The sequence below is a fragment of the Syngnathoides biaculeatus genome, chromosome 2 (assembly GCF_019802595.1).
Source record: "Syngnathoides biaculeatus isolate LvHL_M chromosome 2, ASM1980259v1, whole genome shotgun sequence".
NCBI lineage: Eukaryota > Metazoa > Chordata > Actinopteri > Syngnathiformes > Syngnathidae > Syngnathoides > Syngnathoides biaculeatus.
In genome coordinates, this window is record NC_084641.1 from 16,448,065 (window position 1) to 16,466,127 (window position 18,063).

Sequence of the window (18,063 nt, forward strand, 5' to 3'; positions counted from 1 at the left end):
CAATTAAACGTGATGGCTGGTGGACAACCAAATACACACGCCTGTGTAACGATCACTTCATTTCAGGTACGAATTATTCTTCTCGCTGTCAAATTCCCAAGAAATAATGCCAAATTGTCTCATTTGAGAACAATGTGTTTAAAAAAAAAAAAGAAAGAAAAACATGACAGTCATCTCCAACGCACAAATGTAGCTGTAAAGGTATCCATTCATAATCAGCTGGCAAGTCTAACTACAGCCAATCAGTGGAACTTTTGCCCATCTTGACAGATAGCTGTGGGGGAAAAATGTGCGAGGAAAAAATTTATATTGTAATGCAATTTTCGAATGAACATGGCAATTTTAGATTCATTCAGTGGTTCCGCAGTGTTATGTGCAACTGATCATACTGTAAATGAGTTCATGCTCAAACTACATCATGTCAATGAAGAACACTGACAAAGCATAATCATCAGTTATTAGGTTATATGTCAATTATCAAATGATGGCTGGGTACTATAATTTGCAGTGTATGTTGCTGATTTCAGATTAACTGGTGATTTCAACTCCTCCAAGAGAAAAATCATGTGTCTAACTTTGTTTGGCTTTTACCTCAGAAACAGTGCAGTAAGTCTTTATTCAAACATAGTGCTCATTTATTTTAATAACATTAGTGATTTGTCTGTCACAAAACAGGTTACATTCAGTATGGTCGTCATGGTCATAAAACAACTATTTTTTGAGGGATGATCATAGAACAAAAAAATGGTGACTTCTTTTATGACGCAGAGGCATGCATTGCACAAGCTACCTAAAAATTGAAAAAGAGAATTTCCTTCAACGACCTTTCAAGAAACAAAAGCCTTCAGTATCGACCACATTTCAAGAACATGCTAGCAGTAGTTTCTTCCAAAACCTGTTTGGAATACAGTCTGAATTTGAACTCTACCATCTTGTTGACCCACATTTGTCACGAGCGTTCATTTTCTGGAATTTCCATTGGGATTTTAATGTAGCTACCGACTGCATCTTCCTTTCAGAAAAGAAAGGGTGTTATTTAAACGCCAAGCTTGCAAAAAGGAGATTCTTTTTTTCCATGTAGTCACAATTTTAATGTTGTTTTTTTTTCACGGGCAAAAACGAGATATTTTTTACTCCTCTCTGGGCTTGCCAGGTTCAGGTTCATATAGAGGCTACAACCACTTGTTGATCAAATCCACTAACCGATTTAACACGTTTGTTAACTTGCAATGAGAAAATAGGTCAGACACCAAACACAAAGAAATCATTCAATTAGCGATCTTGGGAAAACAATGTAAAAATACAAACTTGTTAAATCATTAAAGCTATGGTGAATTAAAAAAAAAAAAGAAAAACATATAAAAGTTTCCTTATTGTTTAGATCACAAACATACAGACTTTCAACGAGAAACATGCAAATGATTCAATACATACATCACTTGACCACATCTTGTGCAAACATATTTTCCTTGAGGAATGGAAGTATGAAATTTGAAATGATGGCCTTCTTCTCTCATCGTATAAACCCATCCGAGTGCAAAAGGTTGCAACAAAGCTTATAAAGGTTTTGGGCCGAGCTGTCTAGCCTGTGGACCGTGACAATCTTTTTCTTGATTACTATGACACCAACCATAGATGGTGCAGATATACTTCGCTTTGTGGTACTGTGCTGATATTTGCAACTGTAAAACTGCTGCAGATCACATTCAGTCATGATGTGTTGGGGTGTACTTAATTGTGTTAACAGACAGCTTCCATCCATTCATTTGCTTGCTGCTTTTCCTGTACTGGTTCCTGGATAAGCTTCAACTGATCCCAGTTGACATGCCTGGACTGGTCACCAGTCATTCACCAATTGCAAATAAACAACCAATTACAGCTAGGGATCCTTTTGGACCTAACATGCTGTTTTTTTGGAACACCATGGTTGGCGTGGAGTGGGGAAGTAAAGAGATAACGCTCACAAGCATGGGTAGAACATCGAAACTCAACACATTCACACGGAGAACATCTCACTGTTAAATAAGACATGCTGACCACGTTCCACCTGAGTCACTATCACCGTATTGTGCCTTTGCGACTTCCCCGTCTGACCCAAAATATTTGTTTGGATCATTAAGGTAGTTTACACATGCTCCAAATAATTCACTTTATCTAATGACTTGACGTGGTGATAAAATAATGTTCATTTTTTGTAAATTTAGACTCATTGCAACACTTATTGTACCCGCTATAATTGGCAGAGCAGTGAGTGGAAAATGCCAAAATCACTATCAAGTCATCATCAAATGAAAAAAAAAAAAATGCTATAAAAGGAAGAAAATGTTTTGAGAACCATATTGTTACCCAAGGCACTTCTTAGTGATATATACCTGTCAAAATATTTCCTGAAAATTTAATAACTGAGGAGTTAAAAGAACATCTCAACTCTCAAGATTATGTGGCAAACATTGAAAAGGGGAGCCAATCACTGAAAGGTCTTATTTCAAGGTCGGTACCACTACATGACCCTTGAGGATTTCATTTGGTTTATGCAAATAAATCATCAGCCACAACACATTAGGAACGCCTTCAGTAAATAATCACACAGCAGAGCTGTACTAAAAACCAAAGCAAATCAAAAAGATAATCGTGTTTTGATTGAAGCTGTCAAGACATCATGAGCACATTTTCCAAAATGCACTGCAATTGGATGGCGACCAGTCCAGGATGCACCCTGCCTGTCGCCGTAATTTCAATCAGATGGGCCAGGCCGGGTCACCTGCGACCCAAGTGGGGATAAGCGCAACAGAAAATGGATGGACGGATGGTATCTAAAATTTAACAGTACTGTACACCACTGCAAAATGCAAGCACAACAATACTCATGTTATGAATTCCAAAATTATGCGTGAATGCTGAGAGATGATGGGACTGAGCTGGAATGCCCCCACCCCCCCCAAAAACAAAAACAAAACATGAATTCAGGACATACATATAAAACAAAAAAACAGAAACCAAGCTTTTCGGCTTTGGTTAAAATTTTGACCTTTGAGGTCAGCGCTCTGAGCAACATTTTAGTTTAATCTGATTTTTGATTCACTTTTTTTAACGACTCATTAAGTGTCCTGATTAAGTATCCAGTGAAAGCCTTTGCGTTTATTTCAAACAAATGCATTTTCTATACTAACTCGAGACTGATTATTCTTGGTTTTGTTTTATTAATGGATGGATGGACCCCCATAAAAGCATGATTGAGGACCACGGTCAGGAATTTTGGTCCTCATATTCCTCATCAAACAATCTTTGTTCTCTAAGTTTGGAAGGGAAGGGCAATGGTTCCAAAAAGAAGGACTTTTATCTTCTCAGTTCTGAGGGGTAGAGTAATAACAACCATGATGGTGCTGGTTACTTTGTGGTGTGGAGTAGTAGTTGTGGTGGTGATGCTGGGCGCTCTGGACGTTTCCATAAGCGAATAGGAGCGGGGCCGTGGAGGACGACGGCGGCTGGGTCGACACAAGGCTCCCGTTACACTGGATAGAGCCGTACCAACTAGACATGCAATTGGGCTGTGCAGAGGAAGAGGGAAGGCTGAAAGAGAAACAGTAGGATGAAATTGGGGAGGTTCCATGTACAGTGGTGCCTTCAAATACAGTTGAAACCAGATGTTAAAAATCTACTCGCTAAAAAAAAAAAAAAAAAAAAAAAAAGAAAAAAAGTGGGACTGGTGCACGATACAAAACAGACGGCATCGTATGGAAAGAACACGATGCGGAAATAATGACGCAACAAAATTAGCTTGAAATATGACTGCTCTCTCAATCACTCCAACAACAACACCATCTTTGATTCCGCTGACGACATGACCCTTGTAGAACTGATCAAGGCAGTGACAAGTCAGACTACGGAGAGGAGGTCCGGCCTGTCTGGCAACGGTGCCAAATCAACATCCTGGACGTAAATACAGGAAACTAGGCCAAGCCAAGCTCCCCCAATACCTGTTGATGAACTTTTTATACATCCAGCATGGACAGCCTCCTGTGCACCTTTTTGTTTATGGCGACTCTGATATGTTTTGAAGTTATGAATGGCGTGCAGTGAACACGTTTGCACAATGACTTCAGAAGACGTGGTCACAGTGCACAAAAAGGCAGGCTCATTCAACGTGGTACTTACCGTTTTTCGTTATAATCAATTACAAATAAATCTTTTGATCACCCCCTAGTGCGTGTGCCTACATGTTTGTTTGTGCTCACCTGGCCCGATCGCCCCTGTTGCTTCTGGACAGGTCGTCCTCACTGTCGTATCGCCTCGGGTTGTCAAAAAAAGAATCTCTGGAGCCGAGTGTGTGGCTGTTGAGGATTCCTGCGAAAACCTGGCACACATTCAAGATCTGTTAAAGCATCTGTGTTGGATCATTTATTTGTCATTGTCAAGAAATAAGACATTGATTTACAGTCCTTAATTTTTATTGTACACTGAAAACACAACAGTATAGCACAGAAAAAAAAAAGTTCGTCGTGTACTAAATGGACTATGTACCTTTGTTGTAATGTCAGGGTTTGGCCACATTAATGTTACATTTTAGGAAAAAAAAAGAACAAATTACTGTCAACATTAGTCATGACTATTTTTATTTTACCAGGTTCTGATTGGGCTTCTGGACGCGGAAGAAAAGCACCATCAAGCTAGTGGGCAGGAGCTCCCAGAAGAACAAAATGATTCCAAACACCATGTAGGCCTCGCCGCTGAGCTTCAATACATCAGAACAACAAACAAATTCTGAATTCTAAGTACACATCAGACTTATATACAGTAGTAGTGATATTTCAAGCTAATAGTGTACATTATATTATGGTATATAGTAGGCATCCTAAACCAGCTAGTCAGTAATAATGATATCATAATTTTAAAAAGCTAATCATACACAGTATATTTAAAGTATCCAAAAAATAACAGTTCTATCAAAGTTGTAGATTTTAATGATTGAAATACACATCGTAAGTTTCTTTCGGCTTGTCCCGTTAGGGGTCGCCACAGAGTGACATCTCATATGAACGCTCATTTGTTTGGCACATTTTTTAAGCCGGATGCCCTTCCTGTCGCAACCACACACATAAGCACTTACAGTATATAATGTATAATCCAGCATTGCTAAGTGCTTCATTATCCTAAAAATATATTTAATATTTGAGCATTTATTAATCATATGTACAAATACAAATGTACTACATACACAGCATACATATATTATATAATGAACATTTAAAATAAATAACACATCCACCTACACTCATCCCATACCTGATTTGTATATTTCTTTATCCTTCTTATTTGACACCTTTTTAAAAATAGACAGGGAGCAACGTGATTTTTTTTTTTTTTTTAATCATTTGTCCTGTTTGGCTGCTAGATCAAGCAGAAAGGATGATCTTTAATTCTATAAATTTCAGAATTTGACTGTATTTAAATTGTTGGGACTGTTAAATACATTTTTTATTCACATTAATCACTTTTTAATTTTGATGAATCTCTATTAATGAGAGGCACCAAATATACCACATTCTTTGTGATGATATATTTTTTCTGCTTGTTGTGCTTCGATGTAAAGAGGCACTAGATGCAAATTGCCTTTTTTTTTTTTTTATCTCCAAAAATCCCATCGTGGTGACTTTTGAATAAAAATTTGCAGCTGAGCACACCGTTCAGAGTCTTCTCACTTATCTTGTTGCACTTGTTCACTTATCTTGCATTGACCTGATCACTGACCTTAATGCAACCCGCACTGCATTTCAGATGTGAATCCGTGACGAAGGTAAGGGAGTGGGTGCAGTCCAAACACACTGTGTGAATAACTTGAAAATATACTCGAGATTTATGGAGAATTGATGTGCTTTTTTTGACATCTTGGCTTTCACGTTTCCAGCTTAGTTTATCATCAAGAATTATTTTCATACACTCTTTCTCGCTTCGTAGAAGTAATCATGATTTTTGACCGTTTATTTACCCGCCCAGTGCCCAAAATAATAAATTTAGATTTATTTGAATGTAACGATAATTTGTTTGTGTCAAACCATGTCAAAAATATTTAATTCACTTTCGAAAGCAGTCAGAAACTGTTCCAGGTTTATTCCTGAAATGTATAGACTTGTGTCATGTGCAAATAAAACACTTGAAAATTTGGGAAATATTGAAGATGTCATTAATATATAGTATAAATAACTCAGCACAGCTACACACAGCCACCCATAAGTGATAGTTAATTTATTTGAGCAAATGTTATTAAATTGTACATAATAAAATCTGTCATCCCAGTAATTTTTAATTCAATTGTATGGCAAATATCAAATGCCACATCTCTCAATTTTTTTCATTAATATGCCAAGATCAATACTGTTGAATGATTTAGCCTATAAAGACACCAATAGTGAGTTCTCTATTATGAAGCGATATCCCCTCCATTAAATAAATTCAGTGGGTACATACTTATTGAATTCATTCACTTATTGGTAGCATTAGTAAATTGCTTGACACTTGACTTCATTTTGAAAGGAACAACGAATGCATTTTCTCGGAAATGGATCTGTACAAAACATGTATCCCAGCTGACACGCCTCCCCAGGTGGAGTAGCGGTGGCCATTTACCTTATCAGGAACACCGTACCAGCTGTAGTTGCACAAATCAGGTCTGCCCAATGGAGACAGCGCCGTCACGAGGTTGTAACAAGCTCTCGATGTGTAGAGGAGGATTACCATCGCTCCTACAGCAGTCGCCTGACAGACCGATGTCCCCTGCAGAAACACATGGACTGTCAATGAAAACAGTTTACAGTACCGTCTACTGCATACAGTAGGAGCGTCTTAGGACACATCTTCAACTATACCATCATTCATACATTACATTATTTATCCTACACAGCTTATCCTCTTCAGGTACAAGGGTGAGTTGGGGCCTATCCCAGCTGACATTACACAAGAAAGCAGGCCACACCCACGACTGGTCGCCAGTCAAACACGAGGCACAAATAGACAAGACAGACATCCGTGTAGGTTTACAGCGACAAGGGGGAAGCCGGTGAACCCCAATAAAATATAAATGATCCAAAACGAGATTCAAACCCGCAACTTCTGACGAAGATAAATTTGGGAAATAACCACATGCTGCTGTACTGCAGTCATTCTCAAAGTCGTTCCCTTTAGTGGTATGAGACTGCCAACAACAAATGCAGTACACTTTAGTTGTATTTACCTTGTAATTAACTGTTTAGCACATCTGCCTCATAGTTCTGAGGTTCATAGTTAAAATCTTGCCTCCTGTTAAAGTTATCAAAATGGGTATTGTCGGAAAACAGCATTTTAAATTTTACTTTTGTATTTACATTTCAGACTCTGTACTTCATTTTATTTGACTTAAGGAGCTCAAGTACAGTGAATACTCAGTTCTCGAACGTCCCCGTTCTCGAACAAACCGGTTTTTGAACGAAAATTTTGAGATTTTTTCGAACGAAAATCCAGTACTCGAACGCCCACGAATGAAAATGGAAATAACATAACGCGCGTGGCCTGACCAGCTGACTCACAACGCGCTTTGTTATTGTGAATTCCAACGCCACGGACATAACATAACACGTGCGGCCTGACAAGCTGACCCACGACGCGCTTTGTTATTGTGTATGACCCAGACTCTGCATGCAAACGTGCCCCGGTAGCTACATTTGTTGACTGTTTTTTCTTCCGATTGAGGACTATTAACCCCCAATCATGGCTCCAAAGAAGTGACACTCGATAAATTCTTTGGGAAAAGAAAAGAACTTCCAGAGGGCGAGTCACCCCCACCGAAGAGATTTGATAGTTGATAGGTTTGCATTGATTTTTTCTTGTGAACTTTAATAATGCTTTGTCCCATCAGCATTTCTGCATTTTTGTTTTGTTTCGAAGGTGTCGTTAAATCGAGTTACGAGTTAAGGTTTTTTTATGTTACTTTTCGTAAAAATTAAAAATTTTCTCTGCTTTTTTTTCACCCTGTCACTATTGCTTGTTTAAAGTTCTTCTGCAGTTTTGTTAATAATAAAAAAAAAAAAAGTTTACAAAGCTGGGGGCAGAGTCGCTACAGATACGGCAATGCACTCCCGGCCTAGCCTACAACTAAAGCATACATTTTAAGCAAAAAATAAATGGGATTTCTTAAATTATTTCAATGTATAAAGTATTTAAACTATAAACTATACATTTCTACTATGCAGTTTATTATCAGAACAAGCTTAAAAATGCTTTAAAAAGCCTATTTTTTAGGCTTGAAACCCATTATTTCTTTTTCCATTAATTGTAATTGTAATTGGAAATATTGATTCGGATTTCGAACAAATCACTTCTCGAACTGCATTCCGGAACGGATTGTCGTCAAGTACTGCAATACTGTTTCTGTACTTCTCCAGTGCACACTACTTTTCCTACCTCAGATTACTGATTCCCGAGGTGAGTGCTTACCACATCTGCCTCACAGTTCTGAGGACCCGGGTTCAAACCCGGCCTCACCTGTGTGCAGTTTGCATGTTCTTCCTGTGCCTGCATGGGTTTTCTCTAGGTACTCTGGTTTCCTCTCATATCCCAAAAAACATTCAGAGAAGTTTAAGTGGAGTCTCTAAATTGTCCATAGGTGTGAAAGTGTGTGTGAATGGTTTATATGTGCCTGCAATTGGCTGGCCACCAGTTCAGAGTGTACCCTGCCTCTTCCCCACTGTCAGCTGGCAAAGGCGTCAGAATGCCCGCAAGCCAAGTGAGGAAATTACACAAAACACATAACATTTCAGGGAACATGCATTTTTTTGGTGTAGTAGGCATATTTAATGTATTCCCACACAAAACACAATAATAAATTTGCAGGGTCTTTAAGATTTTTAAGACTGGTCTGTAATTGCGAATGGTCGACCGTGTCTAAAGGTGTCCTTCATCTCCCCCCTACCTTGGATTGGAGGAAAACATTGGCTGAAGACATCTTGGCGATGCGGAAGATGCAGACGGCCAAAGACACAGCACACAGGACAAAAAGGCTGTCGTTGATCAGGACCCGAGCCAAAACAGCGCGTCTCACGCTTCTGTCACTTGAAACATCACAAAACAAAAATTCATTTTCCTACCTCTTATCCATCCAGTGAAGTGCAGTTGATTTTTTTTCCTTGAGTATTTGTTTTTCTGACTACTTTTTATTTTTACTCTCTACATTTTAACACAAATATCTGCACTTTGTGGAACTTTGTCAAAATAGACTTATACTAAAACTTTTTTCAATTGCTGTGGATGATGACACAATGTAAAAAAAAAAAAAAAAAAAAAAGTAAATGACAAGTCAAAGGTGACAGAGGTGTCAAGCTAACTGTGGTCGTGATCTTGATTGAGACCTCAGGGCCTTATAATGTGGGGGAAAAAAGCACAGACACAGGAGTGACATGGAGGAATGGACAATGATTGATGGCAGATGTGTTGAGAAACCACCAGCTTCTGCTGTTATGGCAGTTAAAAAAAACAAACTCATCCATCTATTCTAAAACACCTACACATACAAGGATCATGTATTTTTTCAGTTATGCTTGGCTATTTTAGCACTTTTTTGTATGTCTGGTCACAACATAAACAAAGCTAAAAACACATTGGGTACAGCTCCAAATTCAATCTGACGCTCTGACTGCGCTGAGAGTGCAGTGCTCAGAGAGGCCATTTGCTCTCAATTTACAAAGGAAAGCGTTAGCCATAGGGTGGGATATGTCAGTCTGTCCGCCGTACTGAATGCGCCAGTTCTGCCTATGAACATCTCGGCCCTTATACATACTGTATGTCCAGTGGGAGGACTTGTGACACAGCATGTGAGATTTTAACCCAGATTCTCTCAGCTGTGAGCTAACCACATTCTCCAGAGTAGCACCTTTTTGAAAACAGGGATCGTTTTTTTCATTTTCCAAAATATCTTTTACTTCACCAAATTATTTTATTGAAGGCCGGAACAGTGGCGCAACTGGTTACAGCATCTGCCTCACAGTTCTGAGGACTGGGGTACGAACCCCGCTTGTGTGGAGTTTGCATGTTCTCCACGTGCCTGCGTGGGTTTTCTCCAGGCACTCTGATTTCCTCACACATCCCAAAAACATGATATAAATTGCTCCTAGGTGTAATTGTGAGTGCGACTGTTGTCTGTCTGTGCCCTGCAAATGGCTGGCAACCAATTCAGGGTGTACCCCGCTCCTGCCCCATGGCATCTTACTAGGCTCCAGAACTCCCACGACCGCGGCTCAGAAACTGGATGGATGAATTTTTATTAAATAATTGTTCTAATTATCTAGTAATGGTTTTTATTTTGTAATGCTTTTATCTCGATGGCATAACTGACAAAATTATTTTTAACTTTCTGTCACAATTTCAATAGAAATACCAGTATACTTGCTGATAATACTTTTTTTGCACGTCTGAATAGATCCTCAGTGATTCATGCCATTGTCAGGTCAGGTCAAGCCACAGATTAAAACAAACTTAACTGCTTGTTTGTTAAATGTGGTGCACATTTTCTTATTCTCAGAAAACATTAGAAAACGATGGGCAATTATGCTATTTTTTTAACAGTATATATTCTTTTTCTTTTTGCTGTAATTATTCATTTCTTATAACAGTAGGCTTAACCCTTACCTTGGCAATTCAGAACGCTCCAAAGCTCCTTGCACCAACAATACGCATGTTAAATTCACCACGAGAAAAAATATACAGAGGGACAGGAAGAATAATGATAGAGCAACCCTGGAGAAAAAAATAAAAACAAATACATTGTTGGATCAATACATCTCTCAAATTATAAAAGAAAACTGAGCGTTACTGTATTTGTACAGTGAGAATATTTGATGTCTCTTGTCATGAAAAGTGCATCTGTAGCTAATGTTATTTATGGCCGGTGATTAAACAAACGTTACCTGTATTTGTTGAGTTCTGGGGAGTACTTGGCTTTTGCTTTAAACACCACCTGAGAAATATAGAACACAAAGTTTTATAATACAAAGGCATCACAAGTGATGAAGTTTGGTTAAGACGAGAAGAAGGCAGGAAGAGGAGTATGTTCCCTTATTTTAGTGGATCCATGTGAACTTGACACTGTGTGAGGACATTCCTATGTAATTAAATGAACACAGTATGGGACATGCTGCAAGTTGAAGTCTGAGATGAAAATACATTGGATTTACAATGTGCTGCATAGCTCCTCATTTGTGCTATTACAAGCTCCCATGTACTGTATGTGTTATTATTCGTAAAACAAAATCATCATCTCAGTGGATAAATAAATACAGTATTCTTAAAGCACCCTTAAGCAGTTAAGTCAAGTCAAGTCAGCGGCACAGTGGTCGACTGGCGAGAGCGTCTGCCTCACAGTTCGGAGGACCGGGGCTCAAATCCCGGCCCTGGCTTTGAGCAGTTTGCATGTTTTCCCTGTGCCTGTGTGGGTTCTCGCCGGGCACTCCGGTTTACTCCCACATCCCAAAAACACGCAACATTCTTTATAGGTGTGATTGTGAGTATGAATGGTTGTTTATATGTGACCTGCAGTTGGCTGGCAACCAGTTCAAGGTGTATCCCGCGTCCGGCCTGAAGTTAGCCGTGACCCTTGTGAAGATAAGCAGTTCAGATAATGAATGGATCCGTACGTAAGTACTTTTTTGTGCGCAACTTGAAATTGTGTTTTGAGACTTGTGTTTTCCAATTAGCTGATTTACAGAGGAGTTTTTCTACAGTGTTTCCGATTACCGTAATTGCCGGCCTCCAGAGCGCACCTGGTTATAAGCCTCACCCAGTACATTTGTAAAGGAAATACCATTTGGTACATACATAGGCCGCAGCTGTGTAAAAGCCGCAAGTGCCCACATTGAAACCGACGTTGAAACAAGATATTTATAAAGAAAGACGGTAGACAGAGAGTTTAACCTAGCACCGCCTCACTCACGGGACCGGTTAAAAAAAACATACAGGGGGGGAAAAAAACAAAACAAAAAACAATCACTGAAACACAGCAGTAACACACTAGCGCACAGCTAACAGGGCCAGACCTGTTAGCTGTGACCCTCGGCACATATATTCCACCGGTCTCACCCTTACCTTTTTCGTTCGAGTGCCCCTTTGCGGCCGTTAGAAAAAATGCAAAAATTAGCTGCATCACTGCATAAACCGCAGGGTTGAACGAGTGTGAAAAGAGTCGCAGCTTATAGGCCAGAAATTACACTATTTGTTTACCATTAAACTAGCAGACTTTGGAAAAAAAATCTTATGCAGTTGTTTTAAGTACATAAACTTCAACTGGAAGTGGCATTAAATAGCTTGAAGACTTGTGTATGAAGTAAGTTGAGTCAGCTGCCATCATTCAGCACTCATATGCCAATGATAGATATTGATCTGTTGCCAAATGTTTCTTTTCAGCTGATAGCAGAGCACACAGGATTTCCTGCATCAGTAAATGGCCTTTAAGATTAAATGTATCTTCTTTCTAGCAGCTTCTTTTTTTCCCAACAAGGTTTTGTCATTAAATTGGCAGAGGCCTGCATTCTTTTGTATCAGTTTACAGAGCCTAAGAGGGTGCTTTAAACACGCTACAATCTGAATTTCAATGATATGTAAGCAGACAATAATCATCTTTTCTTCTCATCTCTTTTGGGCTCCATAACTATTGTGGTTAGTTTGTGTGGCCAGCTCACTCAGCATTGTCTCCGCTGACTTTTCAAGTTACATAACTGCATTTGTGTCAACAATCTGCCTTTTGTGTCAGAAAATATGTCAGAAGGTGACTTGAAAACTAGACAATTGTGCCAGGAACACAAAACTGCGAGCACTTCCAGGATGGATCTGTAACTGTGTACGGCAAATGTTGTAATGTGGAAGGGCTCAAAAGTAAGGAGAGGAAGTAAATCACATTCCTGACTCTTTAGTCTGCATCTATTGGAGGTGTACATACAGTAAGTACCAATCGTATAAACAATAACTTGCAAATGTTTGTGATAAAAAAATTGAGACCAAGAGACAAAATTTTTCCCCCAAATCCCACCATTAATATGACCTGTAACCTGGACAACTCCATTGAAGAATAACATATTTTTGAAGGAGAAACTAATTTTATTTTACTTACTTCTATTTACTTCTTTTTACTTATTATTCTCTCTCTCTCTCTCTCTCTCTCCTCTCTCTCTCTCTCTCTCTCTCTCTCTCTCTCTCTCACTCAAGATTTCACCATGATGTTTCAATCGTGGTTGCACAAGTATGGACACCTTCTTCAATAGGAATCAGCAGACACCTCCCACTATTTAAAATGAACCCAATTAACCCTAAACAAAGTGTAGCTGTTTTAGTCAACTCTTCCCGATTTTTTTATTCCGAGAGGAAAATAAGGTTGCAGTACGTGCTAATACTGCTGTTGGGGCCTTAGTCAAGGTGGAGGGAATTCTGAAAAGTTTCAAATACCAGTACGTGTTAACATGAAATACAAAACCTTCTGCCTGACTTCTGCCATACAGTAGCTTTAAAAAAAAAAAAAAAAAAAGTCTGACAAGCCTACTAGAACATCTGAAATTTGGGATTCAGACAAATTTTAAATGGTGGCAACGGTGTGCAGACGCCCTCTGAAGATGGTGCACAAATTTCTTCACCCACAATTAATTAATTAAGGTTAATTCTGAACAAAACCCAGTTTATCGGATGGTGTGCACACACCCGATGCAATCAAATCATCTCTGTTGTTTGGATTTACTTCTTGTGAATTTTTTTTAAAAAAAAGGCTCTGACATTCCCCCCACCCTTGTGGGCATAAGATGCTCAGAAAATGGATGGATGGTTTAGGTGCTGAATACATGAATGAAGTGCTTATGTAATACAAACCCAGTTGGGCTCTGAGATCGACTAACTCAGTGGAGTCCAAAGTAAACATTGTGAACCAGCATTTTACAATTTTGCTGTACAAAAATGGAATAAGTCTCCAACTGACGGGACCTCAGCCCCAAGAGTGAATGTTTTCAAATCCAGTTTAAAAACGTCTTAAAAGAGTACTTCCACTTTTCAATGATATTTATTGCACTGTAAGCTGTTTTAATTGTACTACTATTTTCCAAATGTTTTTATGTCTTTGTAATTGCATCATGTAAAGGACATTGCGGTACCTTGTGTATGACATGCTATAAAATAAATTTGCTTTGTTTTATCTGGCCTATGATTGGCTGGTGTTCTGTCCAGGGTGGAACTTTTTCCCAGAATGAGCTGAAAGAAATTTTAGCTCACCCATGGCAATAGTTGACAGAATTACTATAGAAGGGTGGATGGTTAAATATTATTCATTATCCATCCATCTATCCATCCATTTTCTGAACCGCTAATCCTCACGAGTGTCGCAGGACTGCTAGAGCCTACAGTATCGCAGCTATCATCGCGAGAGGAAGCAGGGTACAACCTGAACTGGTTGCCAGCCAATCGCAGGGCACATAGAAACGAACAGCCGCACTTGCACTCCCAGTCACATCTACATACATATTAAAAGCCAAAACACACACACGGTATATATTTTATGCAGTTATAATGGTCATCAATTATCCCAAGATTTCGTATATTCGCCGTCTGGCCCGGTCCCAATTCCTCGTGAAGAGAGGGAGCGGAAGAGAAACCACATGAAATCCTTGCAGTGGTTAGTTGTGGTGTACTTATTTTCTTCACTCTATACTATATAGCAAGCATCTTGACAGAAGGCTAATATTGGTTTCTGGTGTAACCAAGTAACAAAAAGGCAATACAGTTTTAGTCAAAGTCTTCCGTTTACCTCTAGCGAGCACAATTATCCGATGGGCCACAGTGTTTGATCGGATGTCATGTGATCAGTCAGACCGGCCTTATAACTGGCCTTCCTCCCTTAACTGGGATTCAAATATATGTTCATTAAGCAGCAGATTTACAGAGTGCACCTGTGAAGGTGTGTTCAGGGACACTCAAACAGCTCTAGGCTAAAAACTGTGACTCACCAAATGGACTTGTTTTTTTTTTTTGTTTTGTTTTTTTTAGATACACTTGAAATCTATCCATCAATCTATCCAACACCTTTCTGACCTGCTTATCCTCACAGGGGTCGCAGGCGTGCTGAAGCCTATCCCAGCCATCTTCGGGCAAGAGACGGATGCACCCTTATCTGGTCGCCAGCCAATTGCAGGGCACACGGAGACATGACAACAGGCACACTCATAATAACACCCAGGGGCAATTTAGAGTCTCCAATCAATGCATGTTTTTAGGATATGGGAGGAAACTGAAGCGCCCGGAGAATACCCACGCAGGCACGTGGACAACATGCATACTCCATGCAGGTGTGGCCGGGATTTGAATCACAATCCTCAGAACTGGGATGCCAATGCTCTATAGAGCTCGTGCACTTGACGTCACCATTTTCGTGGCACCATATTGCCGGTCAAACAGAGCTGCTCGACATTGTGGGAGACATTGAACCGTAGGAGAATATTTACAACACCCGAGACCTGTTGTGCTGTTGGTTGTCACAACATACGAGACAGATATTCATAGAGATCATTGTATGGCATACCAGCTGAATAGACCAGAAAAGATTGCTGAATTTTGGAAATTAAACGTGATGGCTGGTGCCCAACCAAAATACACACGCCTGTGTAGTGATCAATTCATTTCAGGTAGGAATTTTTCTTAATCTCAAATTACGAAGTATTTATAATGCCAAATTGACTCATTTGAGAACAATGCATATTTTAAAAAAAGTCAGCCGCAGAGAGGTTTAGAGGTGTATGTGTGTGCGTGTGGCCACAATACGCTTTCGTGCACGGAGAAGCCGACTCCCCGTCCTCTTTTTTTTTTCCAAATCATATTTAATGAATGTGAGTTTGTGTAAAACCAGGGGTCATTTATTTAAATATTGGTATTTGTATTGAATACCAGATGAAAAGATCGATGGACTTCGGGAAAGGTTAACGTGTAGCCGAGTACGCTTCCGTGTTCACGAGCAGTCTCCCCGTTGAGAACAGATCCGGCAACTTAGTCTTTGTATGCGTCCAGACTTTTCCACGCTTTTAAACTTTTCCATGTAAATCTCGACGGCTTACTCACCACACGTGTAGATCCAGTTGTCCAGGACAAGTGGAAGCCAATTAACAGTCCAATTTCTTACCGGAGAAAACATCGACTTCGGCATTAAATATGGGTCCTTTATGAAAAGTGTCTCTATAATTTCTCCACACACCTTCTTTTTTTTTTTCCATCACTTTCTAAATGTTTAATGGCATCGGATAAAACTCTGGGCGTCGTGCCATAAGACATATTTTCGTTTTGTCTCAACAGACTTAGCATTGAACAATAGTTTGTTTAACCGGCAATATGGCCAGTCACGTGACTTCGGTGACGTAGGTGCACGAGCTCTATAGCTTCGCCACCATGCTGCCTTGTTTAAATAATAGTACTGGGGTGATTACAGCAGAATTTACAAAAAAGACAACAACAAAAAAAACCTCTTTGTCATGTGTCAAAATGGTAGTACATGATCAGTATTCTGGCCCCATTTTGTGTCCCGGAATTGATATACAAAACATCACCACCCTCAGGAGAAACAACCAATCAGAGACAGATACATGACTTACGAGGTTTCAGTTGTTCGTGGCACACTTGTTTTTCTTTTAGGGAGGAGCCTGCAACGGGTGAATGGCATTTCCATTCATTTAAATGGAGAAAGGTGATTCTAGTTTTGAGATAAAAGTGTGGCCAGGGTGCGAATCAAACCTGCATCTCAAGGCACCAGTGTACAAGACACAGCTGAGCTGGAGTAAAAACAAGAAGTTGTAACTACGTCCATCATTTGTCCCAAGAGAATTACAGGCACAGTCCTGTGGAATGACACCTCATTAATTATGCCTTGTCTCTCTGATTGGTTGTGTTTCCTCAGGCTCGGTGGATTCCTGCAGAACAAAATCGAGCCCCAAGATGGGTCTGAAGATGGCAGGTTTTTTCCCCCCTACAGATTATATTGATCATGTACTACTGTCAAGTCATAATGACTTGTTGTAACAAATGAAGGAGGGGGCTGGGGGCGTTTTTTTTTTTTTTTAATTGCACACACTTGAGGAAGTGAGCAAAAAAGAACGAACTAAACCGATAAATGCCCCAGCGAGGTGATACGGTAGCGAGCGTCGTTACCTGCCAAAAGTAGAGGTTGAGCAGGCAAAGGGTGAAGAACTGGAGGCACACCGGGCAGCAGTAGAGCAGCCAGTGGGCCAGCGACTGCAACTGTTTGGCCTGCACCCCATTTTCAAAGTAGAAAGAAAAGAGGGTCGTCCTGAGCGCAGCCCACAGCAAGCACAGGAACAAGAAGACACTCTGGTAGCTGAAGCGCTTGTATCCATAGTGCAGAAGGAGCCACAGCTGCAGGTAAACGAAGCCGAAGAGGAGCGAGTACAGGACCGTGTACGCGGTGGTGAGGCTCAGCTCCAAGGCAGGGGTAATTGCACCTCCTCCGGAGCTCAACAAGCTGGACCCGACCTCCTCTCCGGCCGAAAACATCTCCTCTGCTGACTAACACAAGCAAAGCCGCGACCACCAAAACTGGGTTAAAGCTGATTTGAATTCACAAAAGATTGCTTTGACATTTGCCATCAAAGCATTTTTTCGGGAGCTAAGGGACATCGTGCAACTGCGCGCGGCCAAATGAATTCAAATAATAGCTTGAGAAACAAAGCCAGTCCATTTTTTTTAATCAGAAAGAGGCTAAACGAGAAAATACGAATACGCGTCTTCCCTCAATCTCATGCAAAAACAAGTTCGGGGGAAGGAGGCGGGGGGGGGGGGGTCCAGATCAGCTGTGATGCAATTACAGACCCGCCCCCAAGCACTGGTTTTACTCAAGAAAAGGACGCTCCGTCTCCACCATCTTGGCTCAATAGTAGACCCGCTTCAATGTGATTCTGCGAGCTCGGGAGCCACATAGTCCGCACAGTTTCTTCGCAAAAGGGCCGATGCGAGAAATACGCCTACTCAGGCTGTGTGACATCTTATTGGTTAAATGTCCTCCAGCCGTCA

At 40.2% G+C, this 18,063-nt stretch overlaps 1 protein-coding gene across 1 annotated transcript; it reads right to left on the minus strand.

Moving 5' to 3' along the window:
• Window positions 1-1,181: 1,181 nt before the first annotated feature.
• gpr137c (G protein-coupled receptor 137c) lies at window positions 1,182-17,993 on the minus strand. The gene is made up of 8 exons (XM_061837188.1): window positions 17,185-17,993; window positions 10,932-10,981; window positions 10,654-10,761; window positions 8,942-9,080; window positions 6,625-6,771; window positions 4,622-4,732; window positions 4,236-4,354; window positions 1,182-3,570 (listed from the first exon to the last, which is right to left on the minus strand). Exons 1-8 carry the CDS (start codon window positions 17,545-17,547, stop codon window positions 3,345-3,347), a joined length of 1,263 nt encoding a protein of 420 aa, XP_061693172.1. The 5' UTR covers window positions 17,548-17,993; the 3' UTR covers window positions 1,182-3,344.
• Between the last annotated feature and the right edge of the window lie 70 nt (window positions 17,994-18,063).

Bases quoted from the DNA above. Each gene is read 5' to 3' on its own strand.
- gpr137c (XM_061837188.1), bottom strand. From the start codon at position 17,547: ATGTTTTCGGCCGGAGAGGAGGTCGGGTCCAGCTTGTTGAGCTCCGGA. The intron at 10,762-10,931 runs GTAACGTTTGTT...TTTTTTCTCCAG, and splicing joins CCAGAACTCAACAAATACAG to GGTTGCTCTATCATTATTCT. The intron at 3,571-4,235 runs GTGAGCACAAAC...TTTCTCTTTCAG, and splicing joins AACAGGGGCGATCGGGCCAG to CCTTCCCTCTTCCTCTGCAC.